The 21,233-nt window shown below is 38.5% G+C and overlaps 1 protein-coding gene across 1 annotated transcript; it reads left to right on the top strand.

Moving 5' to 3' along the window:
- Positions 1-14,707: 14,707 nt before the first annotated feature.
- Positions 14,708-15,434, top strand: LOC127074178 (40S ribosomal protein S30). Its single transcript, XM_051015474.1, has 3 exons — positions 14,708-14,874; positions 14,996-15,133; positions 15,249-15,434. Exons 1-3 carry the CDS (start codon positions 14,871-14,873, stop codon positions 15,293-15,295), a joined length of 189 nt encoding a protein of 62 aa, XP_050871431.1. The 5' UTR covers positions 14,708-14,870; the 3' UTR covers positions 15,296-15,434.
- Positions 15,435-21,233: the final 5,799 nt, after the last annotated feature.

Below are 21,233 nucleotides of genomic sequence, written 5' to 3'. Positions count from 1 at the left end.
TTATTTATTTGTTGGTTTGTTTGCTTTGTTATCTGACTGTGTGTTTTGGCTCGGATGCCGACGTAAGCCCAGTGATTGGCAGTCGGGCTCCACGTTTGCCCTTTTGAGTGTGTTTTGGTTCGGATGCCGACGTAATTCCATCAAGTGGTTGTCGGGCTCCATGTTTGCCACCCTTGCTTGTTTGTATGTTTTGTGTTGTTTGGTGTGCGTAAGCCGAACTACAGTGGCTCTGATTCTTGTTCCAGACAAGATATGTAGGCATAAGGTGCGATACCTTATCGAGCTTGTTCCTCTTAACCCCACCTGCGTTCCCCGTGTGTGTGTGTGATGTTTTAGCAACCTATTCTTTATTCTAGGACGTGGATCCCGTCGAGTACGACGGACGTGAGGGGTGCTAATACCTTCCCCTTGCGTAACCGACTCCCTTACCCTTTCTCTCTGGTCGCGAGACCATTTCCTTTCCAGGTTTCTCTGAGCGTTTCCTTTCCCTATCTTGGGATAAATAACGCGCAGTGGCGGCTCTGTGTGTTTTTATTTTTAGCTCGCCGGTTGATTTTTCGCAGGATGCGACAGCTGGCGACTCTGCTGGGGAAATGGTGTAGACCTATGCTGGTCCATCGTCCCTAAGCGAGTCTCTCCTAGCGTTTTAGGATTGGTTTGGGTTGCTTATTGTGTGTTATTTATTGCATTTATTATTCTGAGTGTGTATATATTTGCATTAATGTCTGCATGCATCATACTATCATGTTGTTGCCGTCCTCTATGCAGGTGGTTCTGTTATTTGGGGTGGGTGTTCTGAGTGGGGCTAAAACCCAGGCCCGAGTGTACACCTAGGATTAGCGTGGTCTCACGTCGCTCATGTGCCGGTTGGGCATATTGTTGCTACGTGACATACCACAAGCCGGACGAGGTTCATCTGAGAAGTGCTCTTCCAATGGGGTTTTCCACTTTGGTTGGGTTATCTCTTTTGAGCTGTTGACTCTGGTGACCGATCATTTCCCGGATCTTTGGTTTAGACGATCTCAGGAGAGCTACAATGGCACACCCGAAAGGGCAAACCCATTGAGTATCTCTGCCCGATTGTCGAGACTATTATCCGCCTTAGGATAACCTGATTAGAATTTACCTGTGAGGGGAGGGATAATTCTTTCAGATGCATGTTCAGATGGTGACTCAGATGGTGACTTTTGTTCCGTGGGTCCTATTTATAAGTCGGATTTATGGTCATTTATTGCCGAGACGCCGGAGTGCTGTCCGTGATTTATCAGTGGGGATCCGTTTATTTCAGGATTCCCCGAGCCGAGATATTTATCAGTGGGGATCCGTTTATTTCAGGATTCCTCGGGCCGAGTTATTTATCAGTGGGGATCCATTTATTTCGGGATTCCCCGGGCCGATTCAGATGGTTGAGAATGTCTGCTCAGAGATTGTCAGATGATGATGATGATGTATCTGTCTTCCGTTTATTTCGGAACCCGTGGGCCAGATTGGTGGTTACATATTCCCTCAGATGGTTATGATCAGTTCAGAAATCAAGGCTGTGACTCAGAGCAACAAATGATCAGATGACTTGGAGGATGGCCCAGTGCATTGCATACATCTGCATCATTCTCATTTTGCATTCATCTGCACCTAAACTACGTCTAGTCATATGGGGAGTACTATGGATTGAGGTTCTGGTTGAGAGACATCATGAATTTCAGAATGTGGATGTCAAAATATTATCTGTCTCGATGAAATCAGAATCAAAGGACAGAAGCTTCCTCATATGGATAGACGTTGCATTCATGCATATTAACCTGTTTGCTGTTTTGCATGAATCATTGCTCGTGCTCGCAGAACCGTACCTTTGCACTCAACACGCCCTCACAGATATTACGCCAGGCGCAATACTCCCAGACTGATGGATCCTCCCAACGCTGACATCCTCGAACTGAAAGAGAAGATGGGAGAGTTGATTCATGTCATGCAAGAGTTCGCCTTGGGGCAGAAAGTAATTGCCGAAAAGGTGGGGAGGATTGAAGACTGGCTGAAGATGGGGAACATGCAAGGAAACGCTTCGTCATCTGGACCGAAGAAATCTTTTGGTAATGACCAGCACAAGGATGAGGGTGAATCGAGTGCTGTAACTATTCCTGCTGACAATCAGCCTGCACAACAGCAATAGCAGCGTCAGCCATTTCAGCGGAGGTCTCAGAGGGTAGGATATCCAGTCAGGAGGAAGATGAGTGATCGGCATTTTGACAGGCCGCCTGTGACATATTCTTTCCTATTGAAAAAGCTGAAAGATATGGGGCTGGTACAGTTGAGGACTTTGGCACCTATGGGATCTGATCAAAGGCCAGCCAATTTTGATGAAAATGTCAAATGTGAATTCCATTCGGGTGCTCCCGGGCACAGTGTAGAGGACTGCAAAGCTTTTAAGCACGTAGTCCAAGACCTGGTGGATTCCAAGGCCCTCAATTTTACATTGTCATTGAATGCTGATGCCAATCCCATGCCGGCGCATGGACAGGCGATGGTGGGTGCAATTGCTGAAAATTCAGATCACGCCTATGCGGTAGGTGGAGAAGCTGATAGTGACTGCAAGTTCAGTGGTTGGATAAAGCCGGGCGTACCAGGAAGCTGGAAGGCTTAAACAAGATCATCACTGACACTCGTCCTGAAGAGTAATGATTTCCTGTTTTTAGTTTTATTTGCATGAAAGTCGTACGTGTTGCCCGACACGTAATGGTCCATTGTAAGGGCCACCTCATGTTTACATTTGCAACATTTCTGCATCATTAATAAACGGATGTTTTTCAGTCAAAAAGCGGTATTCCCTGTTTTTCATTTATTTTTGCAGTTTAAAAACAAATAAAAATGGCGATGTTTATTTTCATTTTTCCTTTTTCATTTTTGTCTTGCTCCGAATTCAAAAATAATTCTCCGGATCTCGTTGATAACAATTTGGTTACACCTCATATGACTTCGACAAACCGATCTATCTTGCTGAAGAAGAAGACGAAGAAGAGTGTGATCTGCTGGAATTAGCCAGGTTGTTTAAAAAAGAGGAGAAGGTGATTCAGCTGCAAGTGAAGCGGGTTGAGATTGTTATTCCAAGCACCGCCGAGGTCAGGAAGGAAATAGGAAAATGGGGCCGCTTCAGAGGCAAGTCGGGAGCGGAATGGTAGCCCTGTTGAAAGAGCATGTGGATATCGTGACCTGGTCATGTCAGGATATGCCAGGGTCGAATGTCGATGTCATTGCGCACAAGCTACCATAGAAAGGAAACTGTCCTCTAGAGAAGCGGAACGCCAGTGCCTGTATCAGAGAGCCATGGTGACTTTGTTTCATGATATGATTCGTCATGAAATCGAATGTTATGCTATGACATGATAGCAAAGTCCCAGACAGAAGAGGGGCATCTGGTGGCTCTGGCCAAGTTGGTTAACTGGTTGAGACAATTCAAACTGAGGTTGAATTCAGACGAGTGCACTATCAGAGTGCGGTCCGGTAAGATGTTGGGGTTCATTGTAAGGGAGGAATCAAGGTTCATCCTGCTTTAAAAAAAAAAAAAAAAACACACAAAAAAAAAAACAATAAGAGAAACGCCTGAACCGAGAACATGAAAAAGAGGTTCGTGGTTTCTTAGAAAGATTGAACTACCTGTCATGGTTCGCATCTTATCTAACAGCCACGTGCGAACCTATATTCAAGATGTTGAAAAAAAAAGATCAAACGGTCAGGTGAAATAATGATTGCCAAGGGGCATTGGAAAAATAAAAGAAAGTTGCAGGAACCTCTGATTCCGATGCCTTCTGTGGAAGGAGCAATTGTTAATCTGTACTTGACGGCCCTCGAGGGGTCTACGAGGTGTATTGGGTCAGCATGACGAGTCTTGTCGAAAAGAGCATGCAATTTACCTTAGCAAAAAGTTTACCGACTGTGAAACAATACATTCACTGTTCGAGAAAACTTGATGTACTTTGGCATAGGCTGCTCGCCGACTGAGACAGTATATGCTGATTCATGCCACTTTGTGGATTTCCGAGATGGATCCGATCGAGTATGTGTTTGAGAAGCCAGCATTGACCGGACGGGTTGCGAAAGGGCCAATGATTTTGATTGAATACGATATTCGATATCCTCTCAGAAAGCAATAAAAGGGTGTATTGTCTGATTACATAGCCCAGCAACCCATTGGGGATTATCAACCGATGAAGTTTGAAATTCCCTGATGAGGACATCTCGAGGTACTCTAATCGAAAGATTGAGAGTGACCGATCCCGGAGGAGGGGCCTGACCCCGAATTCGAACGGGTTCTGATGTCTGATGGGGAGGATAAGGTGAATGAGTTAGTGCTTCCCGGAGCACGATGGAATGCACCAACGATGGTAGCCGAGTACGGAGCTGGTGTCCTGGGTACCGTACCGCAGTACGTACATCTACTGGGGCAACTCCTTTCTCATTGGTATATGGAATGGAGGCTGTGTTACCTGTTGAAGTTCAGATTCCCTCTTTGAGAGTCCTGATGGACGTGAAATTGCAAGAGGCTGAATGGGTAAGGACCCGGTACGAAGAGTTAAGCCTAATCGAAGAAAAGAGGCTGGCAGCCATCTGTCATGGGCAATTATACCAGCAAAGGATGAAGCGTGCTTTTGACAGAAAGGTGCGACCTCGGGTATATCACGTAGGTGATATGGTGCTGAAAAGGATCCTTCCTCCTCAAAACGGTCGAAGGGGCAAATGGACACCGAATTATGAAGGTCCATTCGTGGTCAAGAAGGTTTTCTCTGGCGGAGCCTTGTTGTTAACGACCATGGATGGCGAAGATTTCCCATCCCCTGTGAATGCGGACGCAGTTAAAAAATACTTCGTATGAATTAACCCGCTGGACGAAAAGAACAAAATAGTCCAGGCAAAAATGGGCATCCCGGCGAACCAAAAACAGAAAAGAAGGTTCGGGCAAAAATTAGGGATAAAGATGAAAAAATGTACACCCGGCAAGTCGAAAACCTGACAAGGGCGACTTGGGCAAAAAGGGGTATCCCGGTGGACTGAAAACCCGAAAGGGCGGTCCAGGCAAAAGAGGGATTGAGACGAACAACTGCGTCTAGCATGACCGTTTGCGCTTTGGATAAAGCATCATGGATAATACTCGGTAGGGGTCAATCAGAAGCGTCTTGTTCAGAAGGCAGAAAGCATGGAGAGTCTGAGGACATATGGGGTGTAACCGAGTTGGAACTCGATGAGATCGCGGGTTTCACATTGCCATTAGGATAGATTTTTCCTTTTGTGCAATTACCTCTTTTCAGGAATTGCTTCCTTTGTATTGCTCAACTTGAGCCACACACTTTTCAAATCAATAAAATGCATATTCAGTCAAATAGTGTTGTTTTTGTTTTTCATTACCGCTTTGATTGCAAAAACATCCAGATATTTTTGATAAAGAATTTTGCATTTTAAGACATACAGGTACCTTCCAATGCATGTTTATGAGATTGAAAGCTTGAAATCTTATTTGGAAGGTCGAGTGACCCAAGTGTTGAAATCTTGACACGCCTGGGGCACGGTTTTATCTGACGATCTGTTTTGCAGGTACTGTTAGGAATTTTTCACTCACTTGCAGGTTGTGGTGTGGAAGCTTTGTAGTAGATCCCCAGAGAATTCGCTCAGGGACGAAGGAAGAGAAGACGTTGAGGCGCACGACGATCCTTGATGGTAATCAAGAAGACTCTTCAAAGTCGGAAGACTTGAAAGTATGCGATTCCCCGCAGAGTCCGATCAGGGACGAGTGTATGAAGAAAGGACGGAGAGACGACGAGACGTCCGACGACCTTTGGAATTAACCAAGAAGACTCTTCAAAGTCGGAAAATTGGAATTTCTGTATAAAACCCAGGAGTACGTTTCTCGTCGAGCGCGGAGCGATTGGGAATACAAGATGATGGAGCAGAAAAGGTCCAGACGAGTCTGGGAATTCTCTAAAGTGGAAAGCTGATATGAGTATTGGAAGGTGGATACTGTGGTTCGATGCGTCGACAGGTGTTCTGTACCAACTTTTCTCATTTCCCGGCTAGGTTCCCCAAGCAGAATCGTAGGACTAGCTCCCCAGCAGATTCCAGATCTGTGACTTCTCCAGCCGAGTCAGGATGGTTATCCCCGGCAGGTTTATATTGGTGTTTCCTCAGCGGCCAGTCCAGAAGGTTGCTATTCCCCGAGTGGAGCGGGTTCAAAGAAATATATCTCCAGCAGTTCCCCGAGTGGAGCGGGTTTCAATGAAATATATCTCCAGCAGTGTTCATCCTACCGGTGGATTGAACAAAGTCCCGTAGCGGACGGATTTTTGCATCACCAGCTGAGTTGATTCTACGTAGGGATTGCATGGGTGTCCCCAGCGGAGTGGCATTCGTTTCCCCTAGCAGGTTCAGGATGGTTATCCCCAGCAGGTGTCAAATCGGTGTTTCCCCAGTCGACAGGCCTGGAGGTTGCTATTTTCCCCAGCGGAGTATCTGTGAGCATTTCCCCAGTGAAGTCGTCAGGTATCTGTGAGGGTTCCCGAAGCAGAGGTGGATGTATATCCCCAGCAAGTCGAAAGACTGTATCCCCACAGAGTGTTGGTGGTTCTTATCCCCAGCATTTCCTCGAGCGGATTGGGTACAAAGGAGGTTCTTCCCCAGCAAGGGTTGCCTTATCCCCAGCAACAGTGATTCCCCAGCATGGTGGAAATCGGAGCGGCGACGAGTTCCTCAGCAGAGTGTCTCGTATTCCTCAGAGGAGTCCCTTGAGGGGGATACTTTTTATGCATTCATCATGTAAAATAAAGCATAGCATATTGCATAGAAAAAATAATAATAAATCGCGTAGCATTTCCATGATTATGGAGCATTGCGCAGGAAAAATCAATCATGCATCATTGCAAGCATAAGCTAGTCTCAGACCGTGGTTATTGTTTGAGAGGTGGTTTGCCCAGAGGTGAAGATGTTACTCCGAAGAGTTTAGCCTCATGATTGGATCAGAGATGTACCCCAGTAGTGCGATACTGGAGGGAGCTTTTCCGTCGGGCCGAGATGGGAATGAAGATCAGAGGACGTCACGCGATCAGCGCGATTCGAGCCGTGGTTACCGCTTGGGATTGGTTTTCCTGACAGTGAAGACGATACTCTGAGGAGTTCAGCATTGTGAGTTTGGAACCACAGTATTTCCCAGTCATCAGTAAGTGTCTGGTCGAGCTTTCTTTGGTGTCTTGTAAACATCATCATTCGATGTCCAGTAAACGTCGAGTTATTTCCCAGTCATTGTTTAATGTCTGGTCGGTCATTGTTTGATGTCCTGTCAACATCATTGTTTGATGTCCTGTCAACATCATTGTTCGATGTCCTGTCAACATCATTGTTTGATGTCCTGTCAACATCCTTGTTTGATGTCCTGTCAACATCATTGTTCGATGTCCTGTCAACATCCTTGTTTGATGTCCTGTCAACATCCTTGTTTGATGTCCTGTCAACATCCTTGTTTGATGTCCTGTCAACATCATTGTTCGATGTCCTGTCAACATCATTGTTCGATGTCCTGTCAACATCATTGTTCGATGTCCTGTCAACATCATTGTTCGATGTCCAGTAAACGTCGAATTTTCTCCCAGTCATCAGTCAGTGTCTGGTTGAAAGTGTTACTCTGAGGAGTGTGGTACCATGACGTCAGATCAGCAGTGTTCCCCAGTAGTGCGATATTGGAGGAAATGTTTCCGTCCCAGACAGAGATGGAAATGATATCAGAAGACGTTACGCGATCAGCGCGATTGCGGGGTCCAAATGGAGAAAAGGAGATGTTGCGACATTTTCTGGAGATCGGGGTTCAATCAGAGAAGAGTATATGCTGGGGCATTTTCTGGGGTTCAAATGGAGATAGAGTTGAAGATTATATCCAGGATGAGGTCCTTGGGATTATCTTCTGTTCATGTGTCACCTTAGACTTTGGCGGATGCCAGTGGAGGTCGTTACGGGTGTCTTCGGAAGAAGAGATGCACATGTTACCTTCCTTTTGTGAAGGTGTACCCTCTGATATGTCGCCCTCAGAGTGGTGTTTGGTGTTATTTCCGGCGTTGCCAGCGGAATTATCACGAGAGATTGGAGAACGGGGTTCAAATGGAGAAAAGGAAATGTGGAGACATTTTCTGGAGATGGGGTTCAAATGGAGAAAGGGAGATGTTGCGGCATTTTCTGGAGAACGGGGTTCATATTGGCGATCGCGGGTTATCGTCAGGCGACTGGGGTCCAAATCGGAGAATGGGGTCCATTTATTTTGGCAAACAGGAGAATGGGGTTCAAATGCAGAGATCCGAGGGTCGTTTGCGCAGAGAAAATTTCGGGGTTCAAGAAAATGAAAAGAAGAGCAGAGAAAAATTTCGGGGTTCAAGAAAAGCAAAAGAAGAGAAAATAATAGTCCCGCGTGGATGCGTGGTGTTCAGACCATGGTTATCCCTGCGTTACCATTTATTTTGGTATCCAGGTCGACGTTTTTCAAAGATTGAGTTTCTTCGCCGATGCTGACAGGCGTTGTTAATTATTATCCCATCAGAGTGCAAATTGTTCGTCTGTTCTTGGTATTCAATCACTCTTCATCCTGATCATCCGAAAGCCGAGGCTATTTCGCATCGACAGGTTCACAGTGGATTGAATAGGGGCAGCTGTAACACCTCAAAATTTGCCCTCCTCTCTTGGGACTAGCATTAACATATGGCATATCATTTTAGGTCATTAGGCATTTCATATTGCATATCATGTGGTTACATTGTGCAAGCTATTCTCCCAAGTCTTGATCAGAAGATGGAGAAGTCTAAGTGCAAGCCTAGGGTTTACTGATTGATCATTGGCCATCTGAGGATTGGACTGTGGATTAGGGTTTCGTGATTCTCAATGGATGTTGGTCTTCATCTTGATTGCAATGATACATCATCATCATCATGGTTGGATGTCATCAGGAGATTGAAGAAGATTCCTTGAGATTAGGGTTTTGACCACTGGTCAACCCTAATCAGTTGCATTGGGCCAATCAGGGCATAATCAGGAGATGGGGTTTGTGATGGTTATGGGGTTCATTATGTGATTTTAGGGAGATAATTGAGGCTAGGGTATCACCCTTGAGCCATTTCAGTTGGAGATTGGGGCTCAGATTGATCTATGCATTGCCTGATTCATCTATCAGATGAAAAGTCAACTGTGGTCAACTGTACATGATCTGATGGATTTGGAGGTGGAAATGAGTTAGATGCACTTCATTCATGTTGGAACAAGTGTTATTTGACATCCCAAAGCTTGAAAATGAAGAAAATCAAGTCAGAACAAAAACTGCCAAAAATAGAAAGTGACTTGTAACTGAAGTTTCCAAAAATGGAAAGTTTTGGACCTCAAAGCCACGTGTCCAAGGAAGCTTCAAATGAAAATTTGTTCAACATGAAAGTTGTAGATATTGTTCTCACCTTTCCAAAAAGTCCAAGAACTTGAAAATCCCATGTATGGTTGTCAAGTTATGGTCCAGTGAAATTCAAAAATGACCCATAATCAGGAGGCCATAACTTCCACCTGGTTTGTCCAAACTGCAAGTTCTTTATATGCACAAACTCCATTTGACATGTACTTTCATGGTGCATAATTGGATTTTTCCAAAAGTGGTCAATGCAAAAAGTCAATTTTCAACTGGACAGTTAAATTGGACCAGGGGCAAAATTGTCCAACTTTCAAAATAATTGGAATTTTTGAGTGGGGATTTTTGCTACACCTCATAAATGGAATTTGGAGTGTGTTGGAATCATCATTTCATGCATAGGCCTTGTAAATCGAGATTTGGCTTGAAAAGTGCAATGGCTAAAATTGGATATTTTGCTACCACATAGTGAAATTGAGAAATAAGCATCCAATGAGAGTGAGGCAAGTGGCAATGGATTACACATGATATTTAGAGTTTGCATGAGCTGTCAACAAGTGTCATTGAGCTGGCATAGTGAAATTCCATTTTTGCCCCTTTTTGCAAATAACCATTTTCACTTACAATGCCAATTTGGTTAACAAGGTGATTAATCATGGATTAAGAGCAGCATATAAAAGCTTAATCATCTTCTAAACATAACAGAATTCACACACTCCAAGATTGGATCTGAAATCTCTCAAACTCTCTCAAAATCATCAAGAACTCAAAACCCTCAAATCCTTCAATCTTCCTCAATTCTCAACCAAACTTCGAAATCTCTTTTGCATTCAACTCCAATAATCATCTTCTCAAACTGTTTTTGGAGATTGGAGCCTAAAGAGCTTGGATTCGCAGCTGTTGCATATGGAGCATCAATGGTGAAATGCAAATTTGGAGCAATAGAAGCCATGGCAATTGAAGCTAGCACCTCTAATTACCTTCCTTGTCTCTCTAGTGCATCTGTTTGAAGCTAATTGGCACGAAGAACACCAACACGTTGCTGCAAATTTCCAGGTTCGAAATTTTCGACCGTCACGATTTGAATAATTGTTGTGTGCGTGCTGTAGGCCATGGATCGTAGAGCATCATGATGTATTTAGAATTGCAAATGATTGACTGTAGCGCATGAAATCTAGGTTTGAAGTTTGGATCTAAAACCCTAGGGCGATCGATTTGGAAGATGTAGCAATTGTTAGGAGAAATTAGGTTCGTATTTGGATTGTAGAGGTTGAGACGGTTTGAATGACTATAGCCTTGTCCATTTTGGTGATGGTTTGAGAAATTCGCGTTCTTGAGTGGCTGGAGGAAGGAGATGAAGTTTTTGCGCCATTTACTGTTCAATCCAAAATTCGTTTTGAAAATTCAAATTGGATGTTTCCCTCCCCCGCGCGCAAATAATTACAATACTGCCATTGTCAAATTTTAATTAATTAATTTAATTCATAAAAAATTCTAAAAAATATTTTAGCATGTTAAAAAATTCATAGAAAATTGTACAAAAATCAGAAAAATGTGAGGATTGTTTCTTTGACTTTGTTGTTGCCTGTAGATTATTTTTGACCTATTGGTCAAAGTTGTGCATGGTAAAAATATCATTTGACCTAGGTTTGTTTCACATGTATGATTTTTTGATACCTTGTACTATTTGATTCATGAAATTCTCATAATGTAAAATAAATGCCTGGAAATTTTTGTGATGATTCTTGACTCATTGATGCTTATTTCCATGTAAATTTCATGAGTTTTTGATACCTGGCCATGGAGTTATGAATTTTAGAACTTAGGTGTGACAATTTGTGTCACACCTCTTTATGTCAATTTGCTGGATTTTTTTGAGGGGCCTAGACTTGTTAGAATGAAGTGAAATTTTGCATGATGGTTGATTGGTATGTTAAGATGCTGTATGATTTTTTGTAGAATTTTACATTGCATTTTCAATTTGATTGTGATTTTTCATTTCTGTTGGCCAATTGTGCAAGCTTGTGTGACATAGGTTGGTAGATTGATTGGGAAATGCTCATATTGTATTGGATTGTCATGAAATTTGATATGTTTGTAATAGACACATAATGTGACATCCCTGTTTTGGTCTCATCCATTTCTTTTTTGTTTTCATTGAGTTATGAATTTTTGAAGTGGAAGCATGTATTGATGATGTGATTTGGAGCCTATAATTGTGTCTGTTTTTGTTGATTTTCATTGACATGGTTCCATTTGCCCAATTAAGCTCAAATTTGGTGTGCCATACCTGGATTAGCCCCTGTTTAGGTGTAATTTATTTGAGAATTTTTGGAAGTGTTTTGGTGTGGATTTGAATGCAATAGTTCTGTTTGCATGTTTGGTGCTTCACTTGAACCAATGTGGATTGTTTTGTGCATAACATGAGCATAATGAATGATATAAACATGAGACCAATGATGTTTGTTCTTGTTTGACATTAATTTGAGTTTGGTTGGTGAATACCTTGCTGTTTAGGATTTTTCCTTGCCTTTGGACCCTAGGCTTAGCCTAGTGGTCTTGTTGCTAATATTTGCTTGATTTTTCAGGATCAAAAGCATAATGCACAAGGAGAATGAATCAAGTTAAATGCCATTGATGTTTTTTGATGTTTGTACAATAACATAACTTGGTTTTGTAGGTGGTGAAGCTTAGGCTTGAGCTTTGAGCTTGCCTTATGTTGTGCATTGAGTTGTATAGACTGATTGAGTGAATACTTGCTGTTTGGTTTTGTCTGTCTGAGTACTAACTGTGTTGGATTGTTTCCAGGTACTTTTAGTTGCTTAGTTCCTTGTGAACTTTTGCTTTGCGTTGCTTAAGCAACTTGCATTGAGGTAGGTCCTCTTGACTTCATGTAGTCTGGAGACCCGGCTGTTACCGGGCCGGGCAAATAAATGTCTGAAGTCCTCCTTAAGAGGCGATGATTGTGTTTGTTTAATTTTGTGCCTAAGCAGGTGAAAGTCCTTTAAATAAGGCAATTGATGGAAGGTAGGGGTATGCAGTCTACCCCCCACTATTCAGTTGAGTCTTCTCCTTGCTCCCATTACATGGTTGTAGCATTGAGATCAAAAGCCCAAGATCCTGTGCAGTGCACATTGTGTCTGAGTCATCGAGTATAGAAGGGTTCCCCTATTCTGGACCCATGCTCATTTGTCAGAAGCTCTCCCTGGTTAGGGATAGGAGCTGTGAGGTCTGATCCTCACTTCACCTTTTCATCTGCTTCACCTTAGCCTCGTAATGGCAAGGTTAAGAGCAAACCCAGCCCGTACAGACGACTCGCTTCGGCAGTCAAACCTATTGTGTGAGCCACTTGTTTGGTTATAGTGCGTGCTGTGTGGATATCTGTTTGAGATGCTTGTTCTCATTTGATGTATGCTTGAATTATGCTGTATGCTTGTGTGCTTACTTCTTTCCTGGATAGGAGTAGTTTGCTTATGCAAGTAGGATAGAAAACTGAACTTAGGGACGACTGTGCATGACAACATCTAGGCTCGAGTCGTAGTCTCCCTAGTGTTGTGTCTCCCTGGTTTCTGGCTAGCAATTCAGTCCCTTTCAGGGGAACTACATCGCCCTGATCCTTGTTCCAGACGAGGTATGTAGGCAGGAGGTCGTGCGAGACCTCTCCGGGCGCCTTTTTATTTATTTGTTGGTTTGTTTGCTTTGTTATCTGACTGTGTGTTTTGGCTCGGATGCCGACGTAAGCCCAGTGATTGGCAGTCGGGCTCCACCTTTGCCCTTTTGAGTGTGTTTTGGTTCGGATGCCGACGTAATTCCATCAAGTGGTTGTCGGGCTCCATGTTTGCCACCCTTGCTTGTTTGTATGTTTTGTGTTGTTTGGTGTGCGTAAGCCGAACTACAGTGGCTCTGATTCTTGTTCCAGACAAGATATGTAGGCATAAGGTGCGATACCTTATCGAGCTTGTTCCTCTTAACCCCACCTGCGTTCCCCGTGTGTGTGTGTGTGATGTTTTAGCAACCTATTCTTTATTCTAGGACGTGGATCCCGTCGAGTACGACGGACGTGAGGGGTGCTAATACCTTCCCCTTGCGTAACCGACTCCCTTACCCTTTCTCTCTGGTCGCGAGACCATTTCCTTTCCAGGTTTCTCTGAGCGTTTCCTTTCCCTATCTTGGGATAAATAACGCGCAGTGGCGGCTCTGTGTGTTTTTATTTTTAGCTCGCCGGTTGATTTTTCGCAGGATGCGACAATAGCCATTGAAGAAATACCTTATATTCCTCAAAAGATCATTGATGACGTAATGTTAAGAATCCAACAAAGAAATGGACTCAATATGAGATTAGGAAGACGCTTAATGGTTTGAAGTGAGAAATATATTTATCTCTTCATTGAGTATAAATGTATATTTTTCAGCATTACATTGTAAGACAACTAAGATAAATATTTGTCATTAATAATCATATACTCATGATCAATTCAATAAAAAAACAAGGGACAAATATTGTCATTAATAAATATAAAAAAAATATAGAATACACATTTTTTTTATACACAAAAAATACAAGGCGCATATTTATCGTTTTAAATATTAAAAAGAGATAAGTATTTGTTGTCACTCATAAATATGAAAAACACTAATCACATATTTTCACACTAAAAAATAAGACAAATATTTTCTATTGTTCAGTATAAAAAAAGCAGCACCGACAAATTATTACTAATAAATATATAAAATATAAGTACGACAACATGAGCCATTGATACATAAAAAAATCTTTGAAAAAATATTTATTTTATAATTTTTTTCTTCTAAAATTGATGAAAATTTCATAAATAACAAAGAAAAAACATGTGATACACCGATAGTGTTTTACAATATCAATCAGTGATGATTATATATCCCATCAAATAAAATAAAGAGATTAATTACTATATACTATTAATGTAAAAAGTTTTACACTATCAATTCATCACTATCGTCCGTTTACATTACTTTAAAAAATTTTAAAATAAAAGTCAAACTTGTTTCAATATCCAACCGTATATTATTATATATTTTTATTAATAATGTAAAACTTTTTTACACTTTCAATGTATCTCAAATCAACCCAAAAATAAATCTTCTGTGTTATTTAATTTCAACCATGTTTAACCTATTTACATTTCTTTAATTCATCAAATATATTATTAATTATATATTTTCTAACACTTGACACGTATTTTGCTAATTAACTATAAATGTACCTTAAAATAAATATAGACGCATTAAAAAATAAAACAAACTCTACGAGGAGGAAAATAAAACGGGCTTGAAGGCCCATATTTCGAGTCCACAAAATTTGAGCCCACAACAAACATTAACCCTAACAATACAAATAGAGCCTGATTCTTCTCTTCCCGAAGTTTCAAGCTATAGCCGCATCAGAACCAATCGAAGCCAGAAGGAAAAATCAAAATTCTTCATAATGGGTGAGTCGGTTATTCTTTTCAATCTTCTGTAGAATTCTATAGAAACTGGTTCCGATTACAGTGTTTGTGAAAAGTTAACCTGAACACGATGATGATAAATCGGTATGTGTTTTGAATTCAGGTAAGGTTCATGGATCTTTGGCCCGTGCCGGGAAAGTGAGAGGGCAAACTCCTAAGGTTGCGAAGCAAGACAAGAAGAAGAAGCCACGTGGTCGTGCTCACAAGCGTATGCAATACAATCGCCGATTCGTCACCGCCGGTAATTTTTTACTTTAGTTTTGAATATTTGTTGCCTTAAGCTTTGAAGATCGTGAAGAGCTTGTTTTCATATTGAATTAGGGTTTTGATTTTGTGTTTGATTTTTTTAATTGTAGTTGTGGGATTCGGTAAGAAGCGTGGACCTAACTCATCTGAGAAGTGAGGGTGATGCATAGTGGAAGGTTTTTTAATTAGATTGCAGAATGTACTTTTTATTTTTATTTTTAAACGATGAAAGAGTTTTGATTGAGGAACTATTGAATTTCTGACTATCTTTAAATGAAAGAGTTCTTTTTGTTCTAGCTAATTTCATAATTATGCAAAGTTCATTAGTTATTGTGATTGTCTGTTTTTTTTTTTAATTTGATATTGGTTAGGCTATAATGGTTAACTGATGAACTCATTTAAACACTTTATTTTCCTATTAAGTAGAGTTTGTCCTTTATAGGGCTAAAAGTGTTTAAGTGAGTTTAGAATGCCGCAACTGGTTAGCTTTGTTTATTGACTATTCGGTTGAATTGACCTATGAGATAATAGACTAGTTATGGCCTTCAAACGAATTGTAATGTATTAATGTGAGTAAGGGTTGATTGTGAGGAAAGTTGAGTGGTTACATTGTTTTTGATAGGTGTGTTGAGGTTCTGCATCAGATTAACATGTAAGTTAGCTATAAATATATTACTCATACCATTTTAATGGAATCAAAATCCCTTCCACTGTACATAGTCACTACTTTGTGTGCATCATAAGTATGTAAGTAATTGGTAAGACCATTTAATGGAAATAGAGCCTTAGTGCTTTGTGTGCAATATACAAGCATTGGTTTTTGTTTTATGTCTTATGTTATTGGGAGTTTATACTGTAGCCTTATTGTCACTTCTATTCTTCTGACCTTCATCTCAAACCAACTTATCCATCCCCTCAAAATCATGTGTACTAGCATTGTAGTGGTCAACTAATTTATGGACTCTAGGTGTTAATAGTATATGTTCCTCATCAAAATATATAGTATTCCTGATATATTTGGAGACACTGTTGTTGAAAATGCTAATGATGTGCTTAATACTTTGACTGATTTTTATGAAATTTTAGAAGGTAAAACTAGAAAAGAGTTATACGAAAGTTTTGATAATTTTGTATTTGTAATGTAAATCTACTCAACTAATTTACTTAGATCTAAAAGTTTTCTTGTTGGTTTCCTTTATGTTAATTCTCTGTCCACCATTTGATGATTGAAATAATTGGTTCAAATCCCATAACCATGGTCTTTCTCCACCACCTTCATTCAACGCCCTATCGGAGGTGTAATAATAACCTAGTTATTGCACATTGTCTTACGTGTCTCTAATGCATTTGTGTTCTACTTTTTCTGTTTTCATAAAACCTTGCAAGGCTTCTCATATTTTACTCTAAATTTTTTAGTTAGGTTAGATTGGAAGTGCTTTTCGATTTTTTCTTATCAATCAAAATAACAGTTAGTCTTGTTTCTAAGATTAAGCTAGGGTTTAAAGTGCAATTAGCAAACTCAAATTTAGGTTGTTGGTGTTTTATAGGGAAATGTTCATTTTTAACCAATCTTTTATAGGGTATAATATTAATATTTTACTATAAATTTTGAAATTTAATATCCTTAAAATAATTTTAATATATAATTTTGCAATTAATATATTATATTTTAAAATAATTAAACATCAAATAAAAATAATAATAAATTTATTTTAATTTAAAATTTCAAATAAGCTTTAAAAAATACATTGAATTGTATAAGACCATGAAGAAGAATTAAAATAGTTTTCAAAAAAATGTTCATGAGTTGTAATAGAGTCTAAAGCTTTATAAATAAATTAAATAATAGCTCTAATTTTATAACCACAACATCTTATTTTCAAAAACATAGATATCACAACATCTTTTCTTACTCTGTCGGTTTTTCATATTCTTCCTTCTTTGACTTTTATTTTTACCATCAATTTGAATTCGAACAATAACCCACTCTTCAATAAATGAATAACTAAATTCAAATTAACCACAATTAATGATAAGGATACAAATAGTAAATAAAAAAGAATTACTTTTTCTTTTCAGTTACAACATTCAATATCGAAATTCTCCTTCAATTTCAATCTAAAAGATTAGATGTTATTAATGAGTTAAATGTTCACAAAAAAATGTTTATGAAATCGGTTAAATGTAACTTTAACTCTGTCACCTATTCATATCAAAATTACACGTATCACTCAGTCAACTACCGTCAACTATTTCTATAAAAATACACTCTTATCCCATCAACATGTATATATCAAAGTACACACGCAAATTACTCAATAAACTATTCATTTCAATCACATTACAACACTTGGTTGGTTTAAAAGAAAAAGAGAAGAAATAAAGAAGAGAGAAGAAGTATTGCATATTTTATAGTATAATGTGTTTATGATAAATAACATTTAAAAATAATCAATTTATAATTTAATGGGCAAAATAGTCAATTTTCTATCTTAATCTGTTTCTTCTCACTTTCTCTTCATAATTGAAGATAAATATAAAAGATATGAGACCCACTCATTTTTTAATCTCTCTTTTTAATTTCTCTTTCTTCCCAAACAAAAATGATCAGTCTGTCTTCAACTTCTCTCATACCTATTTCTCTCTTTTCTACTTCTACTCTACCAAACACACCTTTATATCAGAAGGAATTAAATCTTTTTTATTTATCTTGTATTATGTCATAAGGTCTAAAGCTTAAAACCTCGTAAATATAATGAAAATCAACATTAACAAAAATATTAAATAAAAAAATTGCTTCAAGAGAAATGAACTTTGCACTGGAATTCATAATTTGATAAACTAAAACTACAATAGATGATTCATAGATAACACATTCTCAACCGAAAATATTAATATATATTGAATATTTTACAGCATTCGGACATATATATACTGGATTATTTACAGCATAACAATGATAAAATTTGTCATGAATCAATGAAGAATATTAATATTAATTAATTGATAAAATGAAAATAATGGTTAATTGAATAATTTCCAGAATTTGTATGTGAGAGGTGTGAGAAACTGAACCAGCGTAAGTGAGGGGGAAGGAGAAAAAAAAAATTGGGAGCGGTGGGTTTGACTTATGATGGAAGTGTATTAGTGTGGGAAAGTGAATTATGCACTGCCTTACCATCTTTTTAACCTATATATTCCATTATACCATTCTTTGAAAAATATATATCAAAATACCATCTTTTGAGAAATCTTCAACACACAGCCGCCAATTCATTGGGCGGTTGAGTGTAAAAAATTAATGGTCCGCCCATTCATTTGGAGGCTGTGTTGAAAACGTAATTTTTTTTCCAAAACCAACATTATATGTAATATATTAATATTTAGTATTATTACATTATTAATTAAATTATTATTGATTTTGTATTAATGATTTTGATTTTTCAGTAATCAACATTATTATTAAAATTAATTATTATTAATGATTTTGTAAAATTAATTATTATTAATGATATACATAATAATTTTTTTTTAGTAAAATAAAATATTATTAATAAGTTGGGTAGATAAAATGTTTGTTTAAATTAAAATAAATATAATATAATTTATAATTAATTTTGATTTAGTATAAGTTTCTATTATTAATAAATATTGTATAAACTTATAAAAACTTATAAGAAATATTAATTTAGTAAAATTATAAGAAATATTAATTTAGTAAAATTATTTCTTATAAATTAAAGTTGTAGGTAATAAATATTTATTTATAAATATATAAATAAGTAAATTGCATATAAATTAGAAAAAACGATAAAAATAAATATAAGGAATTTTTTATTTATTGATATAATAACAAGAAAATTACAATGAACCCCACTTAACCATGATTTTGACCGGGACGTAGTAAGCGGTGGTTGGGTTGGGTTGAAAGGTTGTTGTGGGGTTCATTGTAATTTTGAAAGGTGGTTGAAATAATAATTAATTTTACAAAATCATTAATAATAATTAATTTTAATAATAATGTTGATTACTGAAAAATCAAAATCATTAATACAAAATCAATAATAATTTAATTAATAATGTAATAATACTAAATATTAATATATTACATATAATGTTGGTTTTGGAAAAAAAATTACGTTTTCAACACAGCCTCCAAATGAATGGGCGGTCCATTAATTTTTTACACTCAACCGCCAAATGGATTGGCGGCTGTGTGTTGAAGATTTCTCAAAAGATGGTATTTTGGTATATATTTTTCAAAGAATGGTATAATGGAATATATAGGTTAAAAAGATGGTAAGGCAGTGCATAATTCTGGGAAAGTGAGACAAAATCTGATGGTTTATAGTCTAGTGGTTGAAAAAGCGGGGAGTGATGGAGACAATTAAGGCGTCTGGTAGAGCATGTCGACAACACCCCAACTTCCCTCTTACTTTGGTGCAAACGTTCACCCCCGGTCAATTGAGGTGCGATTAAAAGTTTTCTCATAGGAGATATGAGAATTTATCTTCTGGCATAAAGTCGGATTCTAATAGGACCATACGTATGGTCGACAAAGGTGAGATTCTTTGAGTATTAGAGTTTGACTTAATTTATCTTTATAAAATCGATTTGTATTATGAAGGATGCCGTTTCATATAAACTCTTTGAATGCTCTATCTCCAACAAATATCGGACTTGGCATTTTTCCAATACACCCTCTCACGTCCAACATGTTTTTGGGTTTGGTGCGTGAATTTAAATGGTGGTCAACCCATGGTTTGTTTAATAGACTCTGATACCATATTAGAGTTTGACATAACTCATCCTTACAAAATTGATTTGTATGGTGAGGGGTGTCACTCTATATAAACTTTTTCAATGTTCTATCTCCAACTAATGTGGGCTTGAGATTTTTGCAATATGAGAGGCTCGTCTCCCAACTCTCATAAATGGAGTTTGACTTGCTTCCTTTGTCTGACAACCTTATTACTGAACAATGACCCTGGGTGATGTATTAAATATATTTGTCGATCATAAACGTCCTTGATGAGAATTCGATGCCTGCTACCAGGGTCCGGGGTGTCGTTTCCATGTGCTCATCAAATGAATTTTTGTTATCCTATAAGCCCGACCATGGAGATTCGATAGTTTGGTCGCTTTAGATTATAAATTGATTCTTGGAGGATGTTGCTTATGAGTAATCTCGTACGGACCCCTAGGGTCGGTGGCAACTATCGTGATCGTCGAACGACTTGTGTAACACCCTAAACCCATGATACAAAAATTCTCTCTTTATAAAAACATTGTGGAATATAAGAAAAATAAGACAAGGGTGTCACACCAACATAAACTCAACTTTTTACTTCGAAATAGAAATAGAAATTGAAAACGTAACAATAAGGTACGATTATTCAGTTTAAGACAAGGTAGGTAACATAACAAAATAATCCCAACCCTGATGTTACAATATCAGAGGTATTATTCCAAAATAAATTAATAGTCGACTTAAGATCCAACGAAACATAAAATCAAAGTAAGTAATCGAAGTGGATATCTACACCATCTTCCATAACAACCTGCAACAATCACTCATCAATCTCTACCTGGGAACCATCTGCATAGGGGTTTACATAGAGGAACATAAAAGCAAAAGAGATGGGAATACATTCTATAAAATTATGTGGTATAATAACATCAATGATAACATTTAACATACTGTTAGAATATAAAGTTTAGCTGAATGAATGTGACAAAGAATGGTAATAACCATGTTAGAAAATGCTAAGTGTCAACCCCAAACATAGCTTTGACATATTAATCATGTCGACTAAAAACGGTTTGACCACCTTGTCGGATGACCTGAGACGTAGTGTATTTTAACGTCCATGAAGCTTGCTTTGGAAGAGTCCCAAGAACATATCCACCCAAGATTATGACCATTTTCTCTTCAAAACATGTCCATGATGTCGAAGAGCTTTGCACAATCAACACTTCGACAAGGGTCAAGTTCGACACGTCTATCATATGTTGGGGACTTAGTGTATTGCCAGTCTATAAGTCCATTGAACTAAGGATGTTGAGAAAACATTATAAGGGTCGACTAAAGGCTC

This window comes from Lathyrus oleraceus, chromosome 4, assembly GCF_024323335.1.
Source record: "Lathyrus oleraceus cultivar Zhongwan6 chromosome 4, CAAS_Psat_ZW6_1.0, whole genome shotgun sequence".
NCBI lineage: Eukaryota > Viridiplantae > Streptophyta > Magnoliopsida > Fabales > Fabaceae > Lathyrus > Lathyrus oleraceus.
Note: the sequence above shows the minus strand (reverse complement) of the source record. Positions and strands in the feature narration are given on the sequence as shown.